The sequence below is a fragment of the Manis javanica genome, chromosome X, assembly GCF_040802235.1.
Source record: "Manis javanica isolate MJ-LG chromosome X, MJ_LKY, whole genome shotgun sequence".
Classification (NCBI taxonomy): domain Eukaryota; kingdom Metazoa; phylum Chordata; class Mammalia; order Pholidota; family Manidae; genus Manis; species Manis javanica.
Window position 1 is genome coordinate 106,492,937 of NC_133174.1, and position 25,823 is coordinate 106,518,759.

Below are 25,823 nucleotides of genomic sequence, written 5' to 3' on the forward strand. Positions count from 1 at the left end.
GGACGAGTCCCCAAAGATGATGCTGGGGTTCTTGTTTGTGGAGTTGAAGAATGAACTTAGCAAACAGTCAAGGTAGGAGAGCCAGGGCTGAGGCTTTTATTGAGATACAGTGAGAGGTCAGAGATCCTGGCTAATGCCAGGAGGGGACAAGAGAGCCCGACGGCGTGGTGCGTTGTCTAGGGGATTTATAGGCAATAGAAGATTTGGGGGAACTAAGGGCTTAGGGTGTGGGCTTGTACCACCTGCCCTGCCCTCAAGGTGGACTGGGTTGTTTTCTGTTTGCTAGAGCTGTTTACAGTGAAGTCATGGGTTATGCTGAGATACCCTTGCGGAACACTCAAACATTCCAGGCCAAGTTGCTCCTGGCCTTTTGACCTTTAACTGATCTCACTGAAGATGTCTATATTCCTAGTCTAGTATCTTTACCCTAGAGAATTAGTGTGACCTTAACTTTGCATAATGCTGAGCACAGAGTTTTGATAGGGACTTTACATTGTTACATTGCTTTCGCTGTAAATATCCTGCCTTGCTTTTTCCTGAGGCCCTCACCCTACTCTGTCTAAGCCCATGGTCCCTGTCTCACAGGGAGTCCTCTATGCAAGTGTCTTCACATTGCACTTTACTTGGTTTCTTAAAATGAAATTGAGGTCTCTTCTCAATAAAGCATTTTTTAAAATCCCATAGGAGAAGCAGTTCAGCACAGGTCGACAGTCAGATTTCTGGCTTTATCACTTACTAGCTGTAATATCTCTGGTACCACATGAGATGGTGTATTTCTTCCCTACATATATGTATAACATTAACAATATTATACATAACAGCAATAGTGGTGTAACTTCATTCGGGTACCCAGATCTGATTCTAATGTATGTAGATATGTGGAAGGGGGGCTTCCCACACATATTTACACCAAGCAATTCTCAAACAGCAGCACGGTGCTGAATTCAACTTAATTCTGATGTTATCTGCCCAGAGACAGCACCAGATTTCCAGGTTAAGGGCTCCATCCTACAAGACTGACCTCCACCGCCCCCCACTCCAGATGATGATCGCAAGCCCCAGGCAGTTAACCTGTGCTTCTGAATTGTGGGTTACAATTGGAGGGTTCCCACGACCACCCCCTTAGGTTTGATTAATTTGTTAGAGCCACTCACAGAACTCAGGAAAACATTTAGGTTTACCAGTTTAATAAGGGATACCATAAAGGACACAAGTTAGCAGCCAGATGAACAGAGACATAGGGAAAGGTCACAAATTAAGGAGCTTCTATCCTTGTGGAGCTTCGGGGCTGGCTTGGTGGCATGTGGAGGCGTTCTGGTTCACCAAGCATCGAAGCTCTTCTCTGACCAAGAAGCAGGATCCATATCCAACCAAGTAGAGCAGGCAGAGCAGAATGCAGAGAGAATGAGCAAGCTCTTGTCCAAGGTTCTTGTGAGGGCTTCATTGCATAGTCATGATTGATGAAATTATTGGTCATTGGGTGATTCAACGTCCAGCCCCCATCCTTGGGTGGAAGTCCAAAAGTCTCTCATTAACATGATAAAACACCTGTTTCACTTTTAACATTGCAGTGTTTTCACAAACTGGAGGAAGACCACATATGCCTGAGAAATACACATTTGGCCATAAGAATGACCAAATATGTATTTTTTATAATTCATTGTATCACACAGGCCATGGGCTCTTGGGAAATTTAAACTCTTGGAGCCTCAGAGAATTTGCTTACAAAAGGAGAATGGTAGTAGTTAATCCCATCACATAGGATTATCAGTTTCGTTGAAATTAACATAATACTTATATGGTGCTTTCCATGGTACCTGACACAGAGTAAGTACTTCACAAAAAGTAGCTAGTATTATCATTATTACCATTATTACCATTATTGCTTCTAATGATTACTACTAATAACATAATCAGCCTTCAAATATAAAAACAAAACAAGACAGGTTTAGTGGCAGTGAAGAATATGAGAGGAGCAATGTCAGAAGATCACAGTGAGAGAACAGAATAGTGGCTTTCAGAGGTGGTAGAGATGACATCCAGGCTGTGGTCATGGGAGTTTGTGGCTACAGGGGAGTGAATGAGAGTAAAGGTCATTGTTTGGAGTTGAGGTCAAAGAATTCTGAGGCCATTATGGTTGCTTTTCTAGGTGAGGCCTAATTATCTCTCAGAATGAAGGTAGGAAATGAAGTGGAGAGGAAGATTTGGCTTGCAAAGACCACATTGGATGCCCAATAATTGGGCAGATGGCAACACAGCTCCACCCCCAGCTTTCCCAAGACACCCCACCCACTTTCTCCCAGTTCTTGCTAGTTCACATCTACCCCACTCTAACCTACTTTGCCATCCAAATCAGGAAATCAGAAAAAAAGCAAAGAAAAATGTCCCACTATTTCTCAACAGTACCTCATACATGCCTTGGGCACCTACTAAGTAAAACCCATTGTAGGTAATACAAGGAGGTTTCAACACTCCTGCCCCAACACCTTGTAATACAGATGAACAGATAAAAACATGGATACAAATACTACATAACGTTATCAATTAAACAGCATGACATTAAGTATTTATACATACAAACATTCCTCCACAAAGAGCAAATGTGAAATAAAAAATACTCAACAGATACTTTTGTTTATCTAAGTATCATTTCTTATTCTATGTCCCTTTCCCATGTACCCACACCAGACCCCATTTTCATTCAAATCTGAGCTGTCCTCCCATTCACCCCAATCTGGCTTTCCCTTTTTTAAGTACAAAGCCTGATAACGGGTGGCTCACCTACAGCTTTAACACTTAAAGTAAAGGAAGCTTTATGCAGATTCTGGCTTTTTATGGATTTTTCTCTGACAGTAGAGACTGAAACCATAGCCAATACCCACTGGCCTAAGAATAGGGACAATCACTTAAAAAGATCTGACTTGATATACCTTTAAATATAATTCATGAAGCTTTTTTTATGACACATCATTTTTTTATCTTTAATATTTCTGTTACCTTTGAAGTTATAAGAACAGCTGCTTTAGAAACTAGAAATACCAGAGCTCTGATCTATTTATAGTCCCTACACAGCTGAAGTTTACATCAAATGGACAATAAAAAATAGTAGAGACCTATACAAAGAAAGATTTAGAAAAATCCATTTCTAAAAAGCAGGTGAGATGGACTCAAAGACCTCACCAAATGTAGGAGAATCAAAGGGAAGCAAAGTAAATACTTCTGTTGCCAGGCATAAAGGCAGGAACCAGTCCACATAGTCATAAAAAAAAAGTTCTTTTTCCTCTTGATCTAAATGTTTCTCTCCAGTATGGGTTCAAAGAAAGGTCCTGATCATTTGAACTGATTGTCAATCAAGGTCCCCTTCATTTTCGCTTTCTTGGCTTCCAGTTCAGCCTGGAGAAGAAGAAAAGTGTATATTCTGATATATAACATGAAATTCTTATTTTCCTTCCTTATTCTAACTGCCCAAACAGTGTGCCTTCATGCTCATTTAGTGTACAAACTTAGAATAGTGGTTCTAAAATTGTTATGAATCTCTAGCATCTGCTTTCCAATCTTCCAAATGTTATTTATGGCATACATAGAAAATGACAGCATCTGTGTGATAAAAAGGAATAACTACACAAGACTGTGGTCAAAGGCAATCAGTACAGGGATCCCACAGCTCCAGGATCCCCAAAGGGCCAAGGGAATCAATACTGTAGCATACCAAAATCCTATGCTTCGCAGAACAAGAAGGAAAACACTGTTCTAAAATAGTGCTACTTAAAGTTGTGTGATCCTTACTCGTCCATGCAAAATACATATAAAAACTGAGAGTAAGAACAGACAATTCTCCAAAGAAGAAATTCAGATGGCCAACAGGCACATGAAAAGATGCTCCACATCACTAATCATCAGAGAAATGCAAATTAAAACCACAGTGAGATATCACCTCACACCAGTTAGGATGGCCACCATTCAAAAGACAACAACAAATGTTGGCAAGGATGTGGAGAAAGGGAAATCCTCCTACACTGCTGGTGGGAATGTAAAGTAGTTCCACCATTGTGGAAAGCAGTATGGAGATTCCTCAGAAAACTAAAAATAGAAATACCATTTGACCCAGGAATTCTTACGAATTTACCTTAAGAATGCAGCAGCCCAGGTTGAAAAAGATATGCACCCCTATGTTTATCGCAGCATGTTTATCGCAGCACTATTTACAATAGCCAAGAAATGGAAGCGACCTAAGCGTCCATCAGTAGTTGAATGGATAAAGAAGATGTGGTATATATACACAATGGAATATTATTTAGCCATAAGAAGAAAACAAATCCTACCATTTGCAACAACATGGATGGAGCTAGAGGGTATTATGCTCAGTGAAATAAGCCAGGCAGAGAAAGACAAGTATCAAATGATTTCACTCATGTGGAGCACAAGAACAAAGAAAAAAACTGAAGGAACAAAACAGCAACAGACGCACAGAACCCAAAAATGGACTAACAGTTACCAAAGGGAAAGGGACTGGGGAGGATGGGTGGGAAGGGAGGGACAAGGGGGCAAGGGGGCATTATGATTAGCACACATAATGTAGTGAGCGGGGCATGGGGAAAGCTGTACAACACAGAGAAGACAAGTAGTGATTCTATAGCATCTTACTATGCTGATGGAGAGTGACTGTAATGGGGTATGTGGGGGGGACTTGATGATCGGGGAGTCTAGTAACCATAATGTTGCTCATGTAATTGTAGATTAATGATACCAAAAAAAAAGTGCAAAGCAAAAAAAAAAGAAATTTGAGAGTAACCATTTAGAAACTTTCATAGCAATTTAACAGAGTAATAATAAAATAGTAAGACTTGAGGAAAATTAATTTTTACTACATTTTCTAAATTACGTATCTGTTCTTGACAAATTGGAAATTTAACAAAAGAAGAGAGCACTGGGCCTTCTTTTCACCTTAGATGATTTGATAAGCACTACTCTAAACCACACTTGCAAGGTAAAGCAGCTCCCAAGACCCACCACCTATCACCAAAAAGTCCCCTACAGTTGTTAGAACAGACTGGTACATCTTTTGATGAGGCACCAATGCAGTGATGTCTGATTTTTTTAAAAAATTTTTATTAAGGTATGATTGATATACACTCTTATAAAGGTTTCACATGAAAAAACAATGTGGTTACTACATTTACCCATATTATCAAGTCCCCACCCATACCCCAATGCAGTTACTGTCCATCAGTGCAGCAAGCTACCAGAGATCCACTATGTCCCTTCTCTGTAATACACTGTTCCCCCCATGATCCCCCACACCATGTGTACTAAACATAATACCCCTCAATCCCCTTCTCCCTCCCTCCCCACCCACCCTCCCACACCCCTTCCCTTTGGTAACCACTAGTTCATAGTGATGTCTGATTTTAAAGAAATATCCTAAGTAAATAATTATCAAAAAAACAAAAAATGCAGGCACCATCATATACAGACATGCACACTCTACGATGAGCTCATGAATAAAGCTGAAGCTGGTGGTGGTACTAGTGCTTTAAGAGGCAATGACCAGCCACAGTCCTGGTACCACCAGAGTAGCACTATCATATGCAATCACACTCTGGGAGAGTGTGCATGAAACCCTTCTTTCACTCCTGACCTCGGACCACAAGAGGGAGAAGAAAATGCCCTTCCAGATAGGGCTAGCCAACAAGCAGTATAATTTAGGACCTGGACCCTGTGTTCACTACTCCAAAACAGACTATCTCAGCAGTCACAGCCCAGGGTTAGAGAGTTGGCAGCCCACTACACCAGTAACTCGACAGACCTCCTGAGGGACTTCTTTGATTGCCAGAAGGTCTTTCAGACCCAGAGGTCCAATGGCAAGCCCAGTAACCTTGACACCCCAAGCCACTCACCAGCTCCTGAAGCCGCCTTTTGCTCATGCCTTTCCGCTCGAGCTGTTTTTCAATCACTTTGGCATTCTGTGCATATGAGTCAGCAACTTCCCTCTGAGGAACAAAAGCAACGCTCACCGACAAGTAACAACAGAGACCTTAGGCAGCAAGTCACACTACTCAAATTAGGAAAGTATTCCTAAAGTGGCAGGACTCTGTTCCCTTTCAACTTACTGGCTTTTTGATAACCCAGGAGAGTTGAGATTTCAACCGAAAATAACAAATAACATCTCTCTGTAAACATCATTATACCCAAGCACCACAATGGTAATTGCTGCTATTGCTACAGAGAGATTCACAAACCATCAGAGCTAGACTGGAAGAGACCTGAAATCGTTGAGTCCACTAGTTTTTAAACTGGAAGGGATGAGGGATTTGCCCCCAAGCCCTCTCAAAAAACAGTATGAAAAAAATTACTGATCTACTCCAAATCCCTGTTTCTCATTTTAGATATCCCTGAGGTCCAGGGACACAGGAACTAGCCCAGTGTCATAGAGTTTCTTGCTAGCAGAGCAAAGTCTACAAGCCAAGTTTCTAATTATTCTGCTATCCAGAAGTACTAGTTTAGAGTCCCCTTTCTTCCTCCCCACCCCTTGCCCAATCCAATTCCTTTGAGAGCAGAAGCACTTACAGCCTCAATCTCCTCTTCCTCTTCATCGATGGTGGACACAGTGACAGAGCTGAATTTGCCCATGTCTTTAGTCCGTTTGGTCATCATCACCTGGAGTCGCAAGAAGGTAATCAGTCTAGTTCAAAACAAGTGGCTCTGTGAGCTGTGTGTGCACATGCATACATGGAGAATAGCACATGCCTGGGTACTGGGGCATGGATTGGTGGAGACAGACACCCACCCCTTTGAGACAGGCTGGCTTATCTAAAAGTCCCCATGTTTTCATTTGCATTATGTTCTCCTAACATTTGCCATCAAGAGTTTTTAAAGTATACTTAAGAATTAGCCTGATTCATTCCATTTTAAATTTTCCACACTGGAAAAAGAAGAAATTTCAAAGGAAGCAAATGTGAATAAAAGCCATCCAATTTCCAACTTTACTTATAGGGCAGCTATAGCAACAAAAGAGAACACATAATATATGTCATAATTCTGTAACATCTGCTTACACACAAAAATGGCATTCTCTTAATAAAGAATGCACCCATAAAGGGCAGTTTTCTGCACTATAATCTTATTTAAAAATGTAAGGCTAGGTCTGTAGCTATATTAACCAGTCTGTTTCCTTCAATGATAATTACCTTCTTAGGAGGCTCTTGTTTCTGAGTATATATATTCGTTTTCCCAAAACCCTGGCCAAACTTGACTACTGCTCCATCCACAATGAAGGTCACAGGAGCATTCTTCGGCTGGGACTGGTAGAAGAGTGGCAGTCCACACCTGCAAAGAACAGAAGAATCTCTGGGAAGCCTCAGAATCCAAATTCCCAAAACAGTGATTTGCAAAGTGTGCTCAGATTCGGGGAATATTTTTGTTTGTGGCATAAACTGATGATTAACTCTTCCAATGTTTCCCAAAGCTACTTGAAAAGAACCACTGAGGGTGCTCATTAAAATTGCTGATCACTTTCTTAGGTCCCTCCCCAGTAAGATCCTGATGCAACAAATCTAGGGAATGAGGTCTGGGAATCTCATTTTCCTCAGCTTCCCAAATGCCCCTTATCCTTAGACAAATTTAGGAAATGCTGGCTCCTGCTACTGATTGTTTTCCAGTTCAAGCTGCTGACATTTTCCCAGAAATGGTAAACTAGTTTGAGGGTTTTCTCTAGTTTTGTTTTGTTTCAGCAATGTCAAGGAGGAGTGTAAAGGCTCCACTGCAGTGGTCAGCAAACTAATCCCTGTAGTAATCACCATACTTCCTTTGGTTGGTCATTTTTACTATGTTTTTTCAGCAAAATGAGGCAGACCCATAAGATATGATAGAACTAATTTCATGACTCCAGTGTGGCTGTGAACTAAAATGCCTTCCTAGCCATTTCCCTGCTTTAATTCCCCCAGTCTGAGTCTTCTGAGAGCCAAGATGTACCTGTAGTTACATCAACAAGATCAAACTTACTATAGTTTAATATTCTCAGTATTGACAAGCTAAAACTGGAAACATATATATATATATTGTTTTAAATAATACTCTCTAAGGTCCTATAATAGGCTTTATAAATAGGTCTGGATTAAATTACACTATGTTACACTTATCATTATGACCCAGCAACCCCACTCCAAGAGAAAACATATTCCCACCAATATTTATACTAGAATGTTCACAGCAGCTTTGTTTATAATAGCCAAAACTATTAATAACTCAAATGTCCTGCAACCCAGAAACAGGTTAAACAAACTGGTGCTGTGGAATACTACTCAGAAATAAAAAAGAGGAATAAACTAGTGATATATATATAAAACAAAAAACAACCTGGATGAATCCCACAAGCGCTATACTGAGTGAAAGAAAACAGACATAAAAGATACATATTGTATGTAGTAAAACACATACTGTAGAATTTACATAGTAGTTTAGAAAAGGCAAAAACTATAGTGACAGAAGATGGATCAGTGACTGCCACGGAGAGGGGTGAGGAAGGGGACTGAGGCAAAGGGCACATGGGGTACTGGAAAGGGTCTGTGTCATCGTGGCTGGTGGTATTACATGACTGTGTGTTTTTGTCAAAACTCATCAAATTATACACTTCAGAGGAGCAAATTTCATTATATATAAATTACATCTTAATTTAAAAAATTATACTGTATTAAAAACCCCACAATTTTTGTGGCCAACTTTGGCTAGTCTCTTCAAGGAGCATGCTGGCATTTGTACAACTGAAGTTTAAAGGCAGTTGAGGTGATGAGGAGAAATATCTAACAGACAACTGTGTACAAATAATTCTTGTCCTAGCACATAACTGCCTTGACCGGCTTATGCTCAGAGGAATCCCCACTGTTAATACTTACTTTGCACACTTCTTCCTGTATTGTCGTTCAATGCCTTCAGGCCTGCAGAGAAAATGGAAGTTTAAAAATAAAAAGATATACAGAAATCTCATAACTTACCAACCTATCTCATTTCTTTAAATGTAAAATGGGCCTTTCAAAAGTATTCATTTCATAGATCAACTAGTTACTGAAACATGTAATTTTAAAGCTTCTTTCCTTCCACAAGCATTTACCGCATTCCTGATAGGGGTCAGGCACCTTCCTGATGGAGGAGCACAAAGAGCAACAGCAGTTGTAGTCACGGTGCAGTCACAGTCACAACAACAATAATAATAGGGGCAACCATGTGTGTGGCTTTTATTAGGGGCCGGGAGCTGTTCAAAAGCATCCATGTATTAACCATTTAATCCTTACAACAATCCTGTGAGGCAGGGTCCATTACCATTCCCATTTTACAGACAAGGGTTTCCAAGCACAAAGCAACTATATGATGTGCCTATCTTCATCTTCATCAATAGTGGACACTATTGCCCAAGGTCATAGAGTTAGGAAGTATAATAGGTTGAATTCAAGCCCAGGCCATCAAGCTCAAGAGCACACACAGCACTGCCTTAGACAACCAACTAGGAGATAAAACTTTTCCACCCAGCCAGTTGTTTAACAGAAACTGGGACTCATCCATGATTCTTCTCTTTCCCTCATCTCCCATACTTGCCTTATCAGCCAATCCTAAGGATTGTACCTCCAAAAAAAGATCTTGGACCTACTTTTCTCTACCACCTTAGCCCAGGCCACCTGTATCTCTTCCTGGACTATTGTTACAGCTTCCCAACTGGTCTCCTCACTTCCTCTCTCCTGGTTTGTTTCAACTTTTTGATGGGCAATACGTGCACATGGCACAAATAGAGTATAAAATAGAAAATCAATACCCTTTTCACTCATCCTCCACCCACCCAGAGGCAACTACTGTTTCTAGTTTCTTCTATTCCTCCTAGAAATAGTCAATGATACAAACAAAGAATCCTTATTGGCTTATAAACAAACTTTTCTTTCTCTTTGCCTTTTTAGACAAATGTAGCATACCTCACAGTGTTTTCCACCTCTTTGTTTACTTAAAAATGTTCATCAGTTAAAAAATGTACATGTGGAAGGAGGAGCCAAGATGGCTGCGTGAATAGGGCAGTGGAAATCTCCTCCCAAAACCACATATATTTTTGAAAATACAACAAATACAAGTATTCCTAAAAGAGAGGACAGAGGATACAGTACAACGGTCAGGCTACATCTACATCTGTGAGAACTCAGCACCTCACAAAGGGGGTAAGATACAAGACCCGGTGCAGCAGGACCCGAGCGCTCCCCCCACCCCAGCTCCCCGGCGGAAGGAGAGGAGTTGGAGTGGGGAGGGAGTGGAAGCCCAGGACTGCTAAACAACCAACCCTAGTCATCCGCACCGGGAGCACAGACACACATTGGGTGGTGTGCTGGATACTAGGGAAACAGAACAGTAAAATCTGTGAGCGGGTCCCCGCAGCCAGCGCCCCTGGGACAAAAGAAAAGCGAGTGCTTTTTGAAAGCCTTAAAGAGACAGGGGCCTCATAGCTGGACGGAAGCATCCTGGCACACTCAGCCCAGCAGCTGGGAATCCCGGGGAAATTCAGGCGCTCCAGCCCCCTAGGAGGCAGCACAGCTCTGAAGCCCCTCACGGCAATAAACAGCCTCCCATCCATTCCCACTCTGGCCCCACAATAGCAGGGGAGCAGCCTGAGAACAACCGCCCAGAGCCTCCTCTGCAGACACCCAGGACAGAGTCAGAGGCCCTGCCAGTGCGCACAGACAGAGGAAGCCTGGACAGGGCTCCAAGGGTCACTGCTATCACAGGAGAGGACACCCAGCACGCCGGTCCCTCCCCATGGGGCTCTGGGCTGCCCCAACAGTGGCCACGCCTGCGGGGGCTCAGGAAATAAAATCGGAAGCTGCTCCAAGGAGGACAAGGCAACCAACAAGCAGGAAGGGACTTTGTTCTCCCAGCTAACACACGCGCCAACTGCCCACAACTACCTCTATAGCCATGAAAAGGCAGAAAAATCTGATCCAGTCCAGAATCACCGAGACAACCATTGAGAGGGAGCCTGGGGAGATACATTTAACCAATCTTCCTGAAAAAGAATTCAAAATAAAGATCATAACCATGCTGATGGACATGCAGAGAAATATGGAAGAGCTAAGGGATCAAGTTAGGAGGGAGAATACAGAAATAAAACAATCTCTGGAAGGACTTAAGAGTAGACTGGATGAGGTGCAAGAGGCCATTAATGGAATAGAAATCAGACAACAGGAACACAGAGAAGCTGAGGCAGAGAGAGATAAAAGGATCTCCAGGAATGAAAGAATACTGAGAACTGTGTGACCAATCCAAACGGAACAATATTCGCATTATAGGGGTACCAAAAGAATAAGAGAGAGAAGAAGGGATAGAAAGTGTCTTTGAAGAAATAATTGCTGAAAACTTCCCCAACCTGGGGGAGGAAATGGTCTCTCAGACCAAGGAAGCCCACAGAACTCCCAACACAAGGGACCCAAGGAACTTAACACCAAGACACATAATTAAAATGGCAAAGATCAGGGACAAGGACAGAGTTTTAAAGGCAGCCAGAGAGAGAAAAAAGGTCACCTACAAAGGAAAATCCATCAGGCTATCATCAGACTTCTCAACAGAAACCTTAAGGGCCAGAACAGAATGGCATGATATATTTAATGCAATGAAACAGAAGGGCCTCGAACCAAGAATACTGTATCCAGCACAATTATCATTTAAATATGAGGGAGGGATTAAACAATTCCCAGACAAGCAAAAGCTGAGGAAATTTGCCTCCCAAAAACCACCTCCACAGGATATTTTAAAGGGACTGCTCAAGATGGAAGCACTCCTAAGGCTAAATAGACGTCAACAGAGAAAATCAAATCACAACAAAGAAAGCAGACCAACCAAACACTAACTAAAGGCAAAAAATAAAATCAACTACTCACAAAAGTAGTCAAAAGAAACACAAAAGACTACAGAATAAAACACCTAACATATAAAGAATGGAGGAGGAGGAATAAGAAGGGAGACAAATAAAGAATCATCAGACTGCATTTACAATAGCTTAATAAGCAAGTTAAGTTAGATGGTTAGATAGTAAAGAAGCTCCCCTTGAACCTTTGGTAACCACGAATCTAAGGCCTGCAATGGCAATAAGTACATATCTTTCAATAATCACCCTAAATGTAAACAGACTGAACGCACCAATCAAAAAAGACACAGAATAATAGAATGGATAAAAAAGCAAGACCCATCTATATGCTGCTTACAAGAGACTCACCTCAAATCCAAAGATATACACAGACTAAAAGTCAAGGGATGGAAAAAGATATTTCATGCAAACAATAGGGAGAAAAAAGCAGGTGTTGCAGTACAAGTATCAGACAAAATACACTTCAAAACAAAGAAAATAACAAGAGATAAAGGACATTACATAATGATAAAGGGGGCAGTCGAACAAGACGATATAACCATTATAAATATATATGCACCCAATACAGGAGCACCAACATATGTGAAACAAATACTAACACAATTAAAGGAGGAAATAGAATTCAATGCATTCATTTTAGGAGACTTCAACACACCACTCACTCCAAAGGACAGATCCACCAGACAGAATAAATAAGGACACAGAGGCACTGAACAACACACTAGAACAGATGGACCTAATAGATATCTACAGAACTCTATACCCAAAAGCGGCAGGATACACATTCTTCTCAAGTGCACATGGAACATTTTCCAGAATAGACCACATACTAGGCCACAAAAAGAGCCTCAGTAAATTCAGAAAGACTGAAATTCTACCAACCAACCTCTCAGACCACGAAGGTATAAAACTAGAAATAAATTGTACAAAGAAAGCAAAAAGGCTCACAAACACATGGAGGCTTAACAACGTGCTCCTAAATAATCAATGGATCAATGACCAAATTAAAATAGAGATCAAGCAACATATGGAGACAAATGACAGCAACAGTACAAAGCCCCAACTTCTGGGGGATGCAGCGAAAGCAGTTCTAAGAGGAAAGTATGTAGCAATCCAGGCCTATTTAAAGAAGAAAGAACAATCCCAAATGAATAGTCTAAAGTCACAATTATTGAAATTGGAAAAAGAAGAACAAATGAGGCCTAAGTCAGCAGAAGGAGGGACATAATAAAGATCAGACAAGAAATAAATAAAATTGAGAAAAATAAAACCATAGAAAATAAACAAAATAGATAAGCCCCTAGCTAGACTTAATAAGAGAACAAGAGAATCTACACACATCAACAGAATTAGAAACGAGTAAGGAAAAACCATGACGGATCCCACAGAAATACAAAGAATCATTAGAGAATACTATGAGAATCTATATGCTAACAAGCTGGAAAACCTAGAAGAAATGGACAACTTCCTAGAAAAATACAACCTTCCAAGACCAACCAAGGAATAAACAGAAAATCTAAACAGATCAATTACCAGCAATGAAATTGAAGGAGTAATCAAAAAACTACCCAAGAGCAAAACTCCCGGGCCAGATGGATTTACCACAGAATTTTAACAGACATACAGAAAAGACATAATGCTCATTCTCCTTAAAGTTTTCCAAAAAATAGAAGAGGAAGGAATACTTCCAGACTCATTCTATGAAGCCAGCATCACCCTAATACCAAAACCGGGCAAAGACCCCACCGAAAAAGAAACTTACAGACCAATATCCCTGATGAACATAGATGCAAAAATACTCAACAAAATATTAGCAAACCGAATTCAAAAATATATCAAAAGGATCATACACCACGACCAAGTGGGATTCATCCCAGGGATGCAAGGATGGTACAACATTCGAAAATCCATCAACATCATCCACCACATCAATAAAAAGGACAAAAATCACATGATCATCTTCATAGATGCTGAAAAAGCATTTGACAAAATTCAACATCCATTCATGATAAAAACTCTCAATAAAATGGGTATAGAGGGCAAGTACCTCAACATGATAAAGGCCATATTGATAAACCCACAGCCAACATCATACTGAACAGCGAGAAGCTGAAAGATTTTCCTCTGAGATCGGGAACAAGACAGGGATGCCCACTCTCCCCACTTCTATTCAACATAGTACTGGAGGTCCTAGCCACGGCAATTAAACAAAACAAAGAAATACAAGGAATCCAGATTGGTAAAGAAGAAGTCAAACTGTCAATATATGCAGATGACATGATAGTCTACATAAAAAAACCCTAAAGACTCCACTCCAAAACTACTAGAACTAATATCGGAATACAGCGAAGTTGCAGGATACAAAATTAATACACAGAAATCTGAGGCTTTCCTATACACTAACAATGAACTAGCTGAAAGAGAAATCAGGAAAACAATTCCATTCACAGTTGCATCAAAAAGAATAAAATACCTAGGAATAAACTTACCCAATGAAATAAAAGACCTATACCCCAAAAACTACAAGACACTTTTTAAGAGAAATTAAAGAGGACACTAACAAATGGAAACTCATCCCATGCTCTTGGCTAGGAAGAATTAATATTGTCAAAATGGCATCCTGCCTAAAGCAATCTACATATTCAATGCAATCCCTATCAAATTACCAATAGCATTCTTCAACGACCTGGAACAAATAGTTCTAAAATTCATATGGAACCACCAAAGACCTCGGATAGCCAAAGCAATCCTTAGAAGGAAGAATAAAGTGGTGGGGATCTCGCTCCCTAACTTCAAGCTCTAGTACAAAACCACAGTAATCAAGACAGTTTGGTACTGGCACAAGAACAGAGCCACAGACCAGTGGAACAGAATAGGGTCTCCAGACATTAACCCAAACATATATGGTCAATTAATATACGATAAAGGAGCCATGGACATACAATGGGGAAATGACAGCCTCTTCAACAGCTGGTGTTGGCAAAACTGCACAGCTACATGTAGGAGAATGAAACTGGATCACTGTCTAACCCCATACACAAAATTAAACTCGAAATGGATCAAAGACCTGAATATAAGCCATGAAACCATAAAACTCTTAGAAAGAAACATAGGCAAAAAATCTCTTGGACATAAACACGAGTGATTTCTTCATGAACATATCTCCCCGGGCAAGAGAAACAAAAGTAAAAATGAACAAGTGGGACTATATCAAGCTGAAAAGCTTCTGTACAGCAAAGGACACCATCAATAGAACAAAAAGGCATCCTACAGTATGGGAGAATATATTCATAAATGACAGATCCTATAAAGGGTTGACATCCAAAATATATAAAGAGCTCACGCACCTCAACAAACAAAAAGCAAATAATCCAATTAAAAAATGGGCAGAGGAGCTGAACAGACACTTCTCCAAAGAAGAAATTCAGATGGCCAACAGACACAAGAAAAGATGCTTCACATCACTAGTCATCAGAGAAATGCAAATTAGAACCACAATGAGATATCACCTCACACCAGTAAGGATCGCCACCATCCAAAAGACAAACAGCAACAAATTTTGGCGAAGTTGCGGAGAAAGGGGAACCCTCCTACACTGCTGGTGGGAATGTAAATTAGTTCAACCATTGTGGAAAGCAATATGGAGGTTCCTCAAAAAGCTCAAAATAGACATAGCATTTGACCCAGGAATTCCACTTCTAGGAATTTACCCTAAGGATGCAGCACTCCAGTTTGAAAAAGACAGATGCATCCCTATGTTTATCGCTGCACTATTTACAGTAGCCAAGAAATGGAAGCAACCTAAGTGTCCATCAGCAGATGAATGGATAAAGAAGATGTGGTACATATATACAATGGAATATTATTCAGCCATAAGAAGAAAACAAATCCTACCATTTGCAACAACATGGATGGAGCTAGAGGGTATTATGCTCAGTGAAATAAGCCAGGTGGAGAAAGACAAGTACCAAATGATTTCACTCATATGTGGAGTATAAGAACAAAGGAAAAACTGAAGGAACAAAACAGCAGCAGACTCACAGAACCCAAGAACGGACTAACAGTTACCAAAGGGAAAGGGATGGGGGAAGATGGGTGGGAAGGGAGGGAGAAAGGGGGCAAAGAAGAAAGGGGGCCTTACAATTAACATGTATAATGCTGGGGGGCGCACAGGGAGGGCTGTGCAACACAGAGAAGACAAGTAGTGATTTTACAGCATCTTACTACACTGATGGACAGTGACTAATGGGGTATGTGGGGCGGACTTGGTGAAGGGGGCCGTCTAGTAAACATAATGTTCCTCATGTAATTGTAGATTAATGATACCAAAATAAAAATAAATAAATAAAAATAAAAACTGCACTAACTTCATACACACTAGATAGCTATAACTGAAAGTACAATAATAGTCATTGGCAAGGATGTGGAAAAACTGGAATCCCGTACATTACTGGTGAGAATATAGAATTCTACAACTAATTTTGGAAACACTCTACCAGTTCTCAAAAAGTTAAGCAGTTACTACATGACCCAGCAATTCATAAGTATACCCTCATGAGAAGTGAAAACATGTTCACACAAACACACGTACACAATGTTTACAGCAGCATTATCCATAGTGGTAAAAAAAAAATGGGAAGAGCCCAACTGTCCATCAACTTATGAATGGATAAACAAAGTGTGCTGTATACATACAATGGAGTACTACTCAGCCATCAAAAGGAATGAAGTACTGAATCAGTCTTCAACATGGATGAGCCTGAAATGAATGATACCAGACACAAAAAGCTACCTATTTATGGCTCCATTTTAATGAAATATCTTGACTAGGCGAATCCATAGAGACAGAAAGTAAATTTGTGGTTTCCTTGTGATAGGGGAGAAGGAAATGGGGAATGACTGTTAGGAGGTACAAGGTTTGTTTTAGGGGGGATGATGAAAATGTTCTGGAATTAGATAGTGATAGTTGCACAATCTTGTGAATATACTAAAATAACTGAATTATACACTTTAAAATGGTGAGTTTTATGGTATATGAATTGTATCTAAATTAAAAATACTTAATCTCTGAGGATACAACTGAGGCATTAGAACTTTTTTTAAAGAACTCCAGATGGTTCTAACATAGCCAGGGTTTGTAAGGGTGCATATGAAGAGCAGAACTGCTGAGGCCCAAATTATGTGCATGTTTACCTATATTCAATATTGCTAAAGTGTTTTCCAAGTCATTATAACTAGTTATCGTCCTTCTGGTACTGCAGGGGACTTCCAGGTGCTCTGTGACAATGCATGGGCATTATTTTTCCAGTTGAGAGATGAAGAAACTGGGGCCCTGAAAGGTTAGATGACTTGCCCAAAGTCACAAAGTGGTGTTGCTTGGCATGTAATTCCAAAGTGCTCTCCACCATCTTTGACATTCTGCCACTCTCCTTATTTACATCAAATGTGCTCTAATTCACTAACATCACTGGACTGGGGCACCAGCAATATTTTTGGTTCTGTGTACTACATCTGGTTCCTACTGGGACTTTAAGTCAAACCTCAGCCTGAAGGGAGAGATTGAACCTAAAAGTGACTATTAGAATCCTGAAGTCAGGGAATCTCATAAGCCTGAGATTTCAAAACACAGGATTATCAAATAAAGGGGGCTCCACATCTCCCAATGAGCTAATCTTCAAATACCAATGACAAATGGAATTCTGTCAAGTTTACAAAAATGTATCTATTCCTGACTATACGACAAGAATCAGGCAAGGTGTCCCAAGAGTTCCAGAAGTATAAGGCAGGGTTCTTGCTCTCAAAAAGTTCCTCTTAAGATACTGAGACTTTAATGTAAATGAGACAAGATGTTTAAGTGGTATGATTATAAAGAAGTGATTTACATGAACTAGGTATTTGGATCAATTGACCTTGGTTTTCTTTCCTACCCTAATTTCTAGGAATATACAAGTTAGGGAAAGCTAAAAATGGAGAACAAAGAACTACCACAATTGTCAAAGTATTGGGCCCAAATGCATGACCTGTTTGACACTAGATGAGGTATTTATATTCCTCATAATGAGATCCCAACACAATAAAAAAATCCTAGACAGAGAACATCAACCTCTTACCTCCGAAGGTACATGGTCTCCTCATCTTCTGTGTTACAAAACTTGTGGGCATGTTTGGCAGCATCAATCACACGGGACCGATCCCGGGGCCTCATGGGCAATTTCTCTAACTGACAGTCTGAAGAAATGGAGAAAGATATGGTCATCAGAACCATAGAAAAGTACCCAGAGGCAATCACAAGTTTTCAGTGGGACCTTTAGCACCGTCATTTTTCACTATAATGATTGGGCTCATTGAAGCCTATTACTGAATTCTCCAACTAAAAGTGACTCGGTGTCAGGAGACCTGGATTTTAGTCCCAACTCTGTTACTACCCTTGTGATCTTTGGCAAATCACTTCCTCTTGTCAGTTTTTTTTTCCTTATTTGAAAGATGAATGGATTATATTATCTCAAAAGTCCTTCCTAGCACTGCAATTAAAGTTTTCTATGAGTACTTCCATAGATAGTCATGGTATACTTGGTTTGTGTTATAATGCATTAGAATCAGAAGAGACAATCAGGCATCCTGGAATGCCTATGAGGAAGGCATTGGGAAAAGTAGGTAAGTGATTAGAAAAGGAGAGGGAGGGTAAGTGGTATACTATATACGGTATGCAAATAACTCATCCTGGTTAGAGGGTTTTAACTCAAAAACAATGAAAACGTACAGGAATTAGATTAGGTGCAGTTATAATGCAGACAGAAAATTGATATAATGCAAAGTAGGTACCCTGAAGGATCACAGGGAAGCCAAGTGATCAGAGTGATTTGAGATGTATAGAGGAGGTAGGAAGGGAGGTAGACACACCAGGTAGTTTGCATGTAGGCTAATTACCCTTCACAACCTGCTAGAGTAGACATTTCATATTCCTAGTTTAAAGATAAGGGAACTGAGGGTTAGAAATGGTAAGAGATTTGCCGTTTAATAAGAAGGAGAACAAGAATTCAGACCCAACTCTAGGTGATAAAAAGAGAATTCATTTATTCAGCAAATATGTGAGTGCCCTCTATGCACCAGGCACAGGTCAAACATTGCATTGGGGATCCAGCAAACAACAAAGCAGACAAATTCCCTTCTCTGATGAAGTTCACATTCTAGAGGAGGAGGCAAAAAATGTTTAATTATAAAACATGATCTTGGATAATGATAGGTGCTAATTTTAAAAATATGGCAGGATATAGGAGGATGAAGTGACCTCAGATAGTGATAAATGATACCAAGAAAAATCAAGCAGGTTAAGAGGCCAGAGTGACAAGGTGCTATTTAGATAAGGTAACCAGAAAAAGAGTTTTCTAAGGAGGTGACATTTCAGTAGAGACCTGAGTGAAATTAGGAAGCCCTGAGGGAAGAGTGTTCGAGGCAGAAGAAATACAAACCCCAAAGGCCCCAAAGACAGGAACATTTTGACATGATGGGAAAAAAATAAAGAAGGCCACCACGGCTGTGGAGTGCAGTGAACAAACAGGAGAGTGTTAGTACATGAAGTCTGAGAGGTAGCTGGGGCTCTGATCATGCAGGGTTTTGGTATGGACTTTGGTTTTATTCTCAGCATTACAGGATAACACCAGTTTGGAACAGGACTCTGGCTGCTGTGTGGAAAACAGACCACTGGGGACAAAGAGCGGAGAGCAAGAGACTATTGTGGCATCCAGAGACATGGAGGTGGTAAGGAGGAGTCAGATTCTGGATAGATTTTCAAAGAAGCACCTGCAGAATCTGTTGATAAATTGGAAGGATGTAAGACATAGATAGAAGTGAAGAATGATTCTGAGATACTGGGTGAAGAGTGGTACCACTGACTGCAATAGGGAAGACTGAGGGGAATGGTGGGAGTAAGAGATCATGAAGTCAGTCTGAACATGATCATGTTATCTCTAAGAGGCCAATTAGACATCCAAGTAGAGACATGCAATAAGCAGCTGAAGTATGTATGAGGAGAGGTGCAGGTTAGAGATGAACATTTGGGAGTCATCAGCATATAGAAGGTATTTAAAGCTTGGGAATGGTTGAGATCATTTAGGAGTGAGTGCTGATTGAGAGTAGGTGGGAGGACTTACTCCCAGGACCTTGCAATGCCTAAAATTCGGAGACAGGAAAAGGAGCCAGACAATGTGAAGGAGAAAATTAAGATAGGAGGAAAATCAGTATGGGGAATCTTGCAAATAAATGAAGAAGTGTTTCAAGAAGGATGGAGTGAGCATCTCTGTCAAATGCCACTGAAATGGGAACTAAAATGAGCACTGATGGCTGACCACTGGAACTGGTAACATGTTCAGTTATTAACCTTGCCAGATATGGTTTAGGTATTTGTGATATCTAAATATGGTGAGGAGGGAAGGACCGCCTGCAAGAAGTGAGGTCAAGAGGGAGTGGGAAGTGAGGACGCAGACACTGCCAATATAGGCAACTCTTTTTAATAAGTTTTGCTATACAAGCAGCAAAGAAATGGAATTACAGCTAGAGGAGAATGTAGGATCAAGGAAGAGTTTTATTTTCATTTAAGGTAAGGACTATTGCTGCATCCTTATAACCAGCAGCAAAGGTAACAACGTTTCCAGATGCGAAGCGGACAGAGAGGGAGATAACCGTTATTTTTTCTGACAGAGGGAGGTCTGAATAGAGAGTTACTAAGTTAAACAGAAAACTGAAAAGCTGCTGGATAGGGCCGGGATGTGCAGGAAGGATTTTGGAGGCAAAATCCACCAGTCTTCAAAGAGACGCGGCTCCCAGACCACAGACAAGGGAAATTCATCCTCGAGAACCCTAAGTTTCGCTACTCGTAGACACCGCCCAGTCCCTGACCACTCACCCAGCACCAGGACCATCTGGCCGCATAAACAGTAGTAGACGTGCAGGGGCTTCTCGCCGTCGTCATATTCCTCCCGGTCCCGGGTGTCGGAGCAGACTACTGACCGGGAAACTACCTTCGGCATAATTCAGATGAGCAGCCCGAAAGCGGAACGCGGAAAGCCAGAACAGCACCGGAACAAGGTCAGAAAAGAGCTAAGCTTTCCAACAAGTGCAATGCTGGTCACGTGTCAACAGCTGTCACATGGGCTGCGGACGGTTCTATTGAGCTAAGATGCACAGGGGCCGCCCAGAACCGCCCAGACTCTGCTTTGGCCTAAGTTACAGGGAGTGCTTTACTGAGTGCATACATACACATATATAAAACCAAGTATAACAAAGGATTTACACATATGCATAATACACATTTTAGATGTGCCTCTAAATTTGATTTTGATTTTAATGGTAGTAATTCATTAGGATGAGTACCTAATGAAATAGAGGCATTTTTTTAAGATAAGATATAATTCACATAACATCAAATTCACCTTTTTAAAGTACATAATTCAGTAGTTTTTTAGTATATTTATAAAGTTGTGCAACCATCACCACTAATTCCAGAACATTGTTATCACCCCAAAAAGAAATCCCATATGGTTAGCAGTCACTCTCCACCTCTTTCTCAGCTCTGGCAACCACTAATCTGCTGTCCTCCTGGACATTTCATATGAATGAAATCACATTTAACTATTTGAGGAAATGCCAACAGTGTTTCCCAAAGCAGTTTTACCATTTTGCATTGTATCCAAAAAGTAGAAACAACCCAAATGTCCATTGACTGAAGAATGAATAAACAAAGTGTGTATAACCCTACAACAGAACATGATTTAGCCATAAAAGAATAAAGTTCCTTTTTACTGATTCATTACTAGTTTTTACTGATTCACACTAAAATGTGGATGAACCTTGAAAACATTATGCTAAGTGAAAGAAGCCAGGCATCAACAGCCACATATTACATGATTTCATTGTTCCATTCTTCTTTTCCCAGCCCAGAAACTCTCCCAGAATGCTTCTTGTGCAGGGCAAGAGCCTGGAACACTCCAGTATAAGGACATTGAGACAGTTTACATTAGATAACTTCAATAATCCAAGTGATGACACCAAAAGAGTGGATTTCTTTTTGCAGTGTTTTTTTTTTTTAAATAGTGGATTTTTAACAGAGAACTTCCTGAAGATAGCAGGAGCTTGTGACTAAAAAATTGACAGGTTGGCTGGAAGATGTGTAGTGTGTTCAAGATACACAAGATGTTAACCAATAGGAATTTAAGGTTATCTGCAAGCCCTTAAATGAATGTGTGTTAAATAAAGTATAAAAGAAATATCAGTTCAAGTCAAAGAATCAGTGTTTGCTCTTTAAATCTTAGTCTAATGTCATCCCTATGATTCTATGTTATTCAGTATTTATTGATCTTTTGCTGTGTATCAGGCACTGTGCTATATACTGGTTGTACAGTGGTCCGTTATAAATAGCCTCATCTCCATGTGGCTTAATCTAGTGCAGGAGTGGGTTTTTTTCTATAAAGGGTTAGAGAGAAACTATTTTAGGCTTTGAGGGCCAAGAGGCAAAATCGAGAACATTATGTAGGTACGTAAATAACAAGAGAGAAAAACAAATTTCCACAATTGTCATGGGGAGGGGGTAATATTTCACTTAAATAGAGTTTAAAATGAGTATTCTCTATCATCAAAATCAGTTGCAATCTCAACACTTTTAAAGGTTGTTAAATTGTCTCATATATGGTCAAATTGAGATTTTAAGAACCTTATTTTTAATTTGTAATAAAAGTGTACAACTTGATTTTTTCAAAAGTGTAAACAAATCGAAAGTACTTGTTAATAAATGTTTTAAATAATAAAAAATAAGTTGCAAATATTCATCTGTTGATGCTTATCTGTAATGACACTTTTATGTATTTCATGTTTTAAAATAGTTTTTAACACAGATAAGTACTGCCAAATACTGATATCAATCCACAAGCCTCTGATTTTAATTGAGCATATTCATCTCTTTGAAGATATTTATAGAATTCTATTAGATTGTTCTCTTGATATTTGCCTTTTAGAATGTCATTACATTGCAGAATAATCACACCAATTGAAGTTTAGGTGGAAGCTCTTTATACACAGTTAAATTGATTCTGAAGTATAGAAATTTCCTTTGTGCTTTGCATCAAGGTCTGAAAAAATACCACTGAGACTGTAATTTGAGCTGAGAAAAATATCCACTGAAAATTTGTGTGGGAATGCAAATCTTGATTTTTGTTTTAACTTTTGGCAGCCCAGGAAGTGATTAAATTAACTTGATATTACTTGTGATTCGAACAATGTTAGTTGTCATCAAAATAACTATACTGCAGTGTAAGTTTCACATTTAAGCACTGTTTTGCCTTATAATTTTTGGTTAAATTCATTAAGTAACATTATCAAGTCTATCGCAAAAGCTAATTTCAAAGCCCCCCTTTCAGTGTTCAGTAAGACTGGTTGAAGGTGGTTCTTCTCATTCAGAGAATTTTCAGTCTCTGCCCTGAGCTCAAAAATAAGAGAGTGGGGGTGCTTCTAGAGGCTGTCAGCATCCCTTGGCTCCTTGACTGATGGCTGCATCATTCCAATCTCTGCTTCCATTGTCACATGGCCTTCTGTCTGAATCTGGACTACCCCTTCCCTCTTGTAAGGACCCATGTGATTATATTAGACCTACCTGTTTAGTCCTGGATAAACTCCCCATCTCAAGGTTCTTAATTTAACCACATTTGCAAAATCCCTTTTACCATAAAAGTTAAGGCATTCACAGGTACAGAGATGAGGATGTGGACATCTTGGGGAGAGGGTACATTTTTCAGCCTACCAGGCCATGCCTTTATTTCCCTTGATTCAGCAGTTCAGGTAGTGAAAGCCTTTGTTCATGGCCCCAGTTCCCATTTCTTTAAGCTTCACTATTTCTCTCTTCTCTCTCTCTCACTCTCTTGCTCCCTTCCCTTCCCCGCATCACCCTTCCTTTCTCGCCTTCTGTGCTATGGGCTAAGGATGGACAGAATGCTACCAACTGCCAAGAACACACGCTGTGACAACTGTTTCCTATTAGTGATTCTCTTGACTTGTATTCTGAGATTATGGGGGTCAGGAAATGCCTTTTTATTTATTTATATTTTATTTTATTTTATTTTTTTGAAGAACATTATGTTTACTAGGCTCTCCCCTACCCCAAGTCCCCCCCACAAACCCCATTACAGTCACTGTCCATCAGCATAGTAAGATGTTGTAGAATCACTACTTGTCTTCTCTGTGTTACAAAGCCATCCCCTCTCCCCCACCCCCCACATTATACATGCTAATCATAATACCCCCTTTCTTCTTCCCCACCCTTATCCCTTCCTACCCTCCCATTCTCCCCAGTCTCTTTCCCTTTGGTAACTGTTAGTCCATTCTTGGGTTCTGTGATTCTGCTGCTGTTTTGTTCCTTCAGTTTTTCTTTTGTTCTTATACTCCACAGATGAGTGAAATCATTTGGTATTTGTCTTTCTCCACTTGGCTTATTTCACTGAGCACAATACCCTGTAGCTCCATCCATGTTGTTGCAAATGGTAGGATTTGTTTTCTTCTTATGGCTGAATAATATTCCATTGTGTATATATACCACATCTTCTTTATCCATTCATCTACTGATGGACACTTAGGTTGCTTCCATTTCTTGGCTATTGTAAATAGTGCTGCGATGAACACAGGGGTGCATCTGTCTTTTTCAAACTGGAGTGCTGCATCCTTAGGGTAAATTCCTAGAAGTGGAATTCCTGGGTCAAATGGTAAGTCTACTTTGAGCATTTTGAGGAACCTCCATATTGCTTTCCACAATGGTTGAACTAATTTACATTCCCACCAGCAGTGTAGGAGGGTTCCCCTTTCTCCACAACTTCGCCAAAATTTGTTGCTGTTTGTCTTTTGGATGGTGGCGATCCTTACTGTTGTGAGGTGATATCTCATTGTGGTTTTAATTTGCATTTCTCTGATAACTAGCGATGTGGAGCATCTTTTCATGTGTCTGTTGGCCATCTGAATTTCTTCTTTGGAGAACTGTCTGTTCAGCTCCTCTGCCCATTTTTTAATTGGGTTATTTGCTTTTTGTTTGTTGAGGAGCGTGAGCTCTTTATATATTTTGGATGTCAAGCCTTTATCAGATCTGTCATTTACCAATATATTCTCCCATACTGTAGGGAACCTTTTTGTTCTATTGATGGTGTCCTTTGCTGTACAGAAGCTTTTCAGCTTGATATAGTCCCACTTGTTCATTTTTGCTTTTGTTTTCCTTGCCCGGGGAGATATATTCATGAAGAAGTCGCTAATGTTCACATCCCAGAGATTTTTGCCTATGTTGTTTTCTAAGAGTTTTATGGTTTCTTGACTTACATTCAGGTCTTTGATCCATTTTGAATTTAATTTTGTGTATGGGGTTAGACAGTGATCCAGTTTCATTCTCTTACATGCAGCTGTCCAGTTCCGCCATTACCATCTGTTGAAGAGACTGTCATTTCCCTATTGTATGTCCATGGCTCCTTTATTGAATATTAATTGACCATATATGTTTGGGTTAATGTCTGGAGTCTCTAATCTGTTCCACTGGTCTGTGGGTCTGTTCTTGTGCCAGTACCAAATTGTCTTGATTACTATGGCTTTGTAGTAGAGCTTGAAGTTGGGGAGCGAGATCCCTGCCATTTTATTCTTCTTTCTCAGGATTGCTTTGGCTATTCGGGGCCTTCAGTGTTTCCATATGAATTTTTGAACTATTTGTTCCAGTTCGTTGAAGAATGTTGTTGGTAAGTTGATAAGGATTGCATCAAATCTGTATATTCCTTTGGGCAGGATGGCCATTTTGACGATATTAATTCTTCCTAGCCAAGAGTGTGGGATGAGTTTCCATTTGTTAGTGTCCTCTTTAATTTCTCTCTTAAGATTGTCTTATAGTTTTCAGGGTATAGGTCTTTCACTTCTTTGGTTA

At 40.1% G+C, this 25,823-nt stretch overlaps 1 protein-coding gene across 1 annotated transcript; it reads right to left on the minus strand.

Annotated features, from left to right (window-relative positions):
- Window positions 1–1,170: 1,170 nt before the first annotated feature.
- Window positions 1,171–21,019, minus strand: STEEP1 (STING1 ER exit protein 1). Its single transcript, XM_037016883.2, has 7 exons — window positions 20,793–21,019; window positions 18,001–18,118; window positions 8,892–8,933; window positions 7,188–7,326; window positions 6,568–6,657; window positions 5,898–5,990; window positions 1,171–3,393 (listed from the first exon to the last, which is right to left on the minus strand). The coding sequence occupies exons 1-7, from the start codon at window positions 20,914–20,916 to the stop codon at window positions 3,331–3,333; spliced, it is 669 nt and encodes a 222-aa protein (XP_036872778.1). The 5' UTR covers window positions 20,917–21,019; the 3' UTR covers window positions 1,171–3,330.
- Between the last annotated feature and the right edge of the window lie 4,804 nt (window positions 21,020–25,823).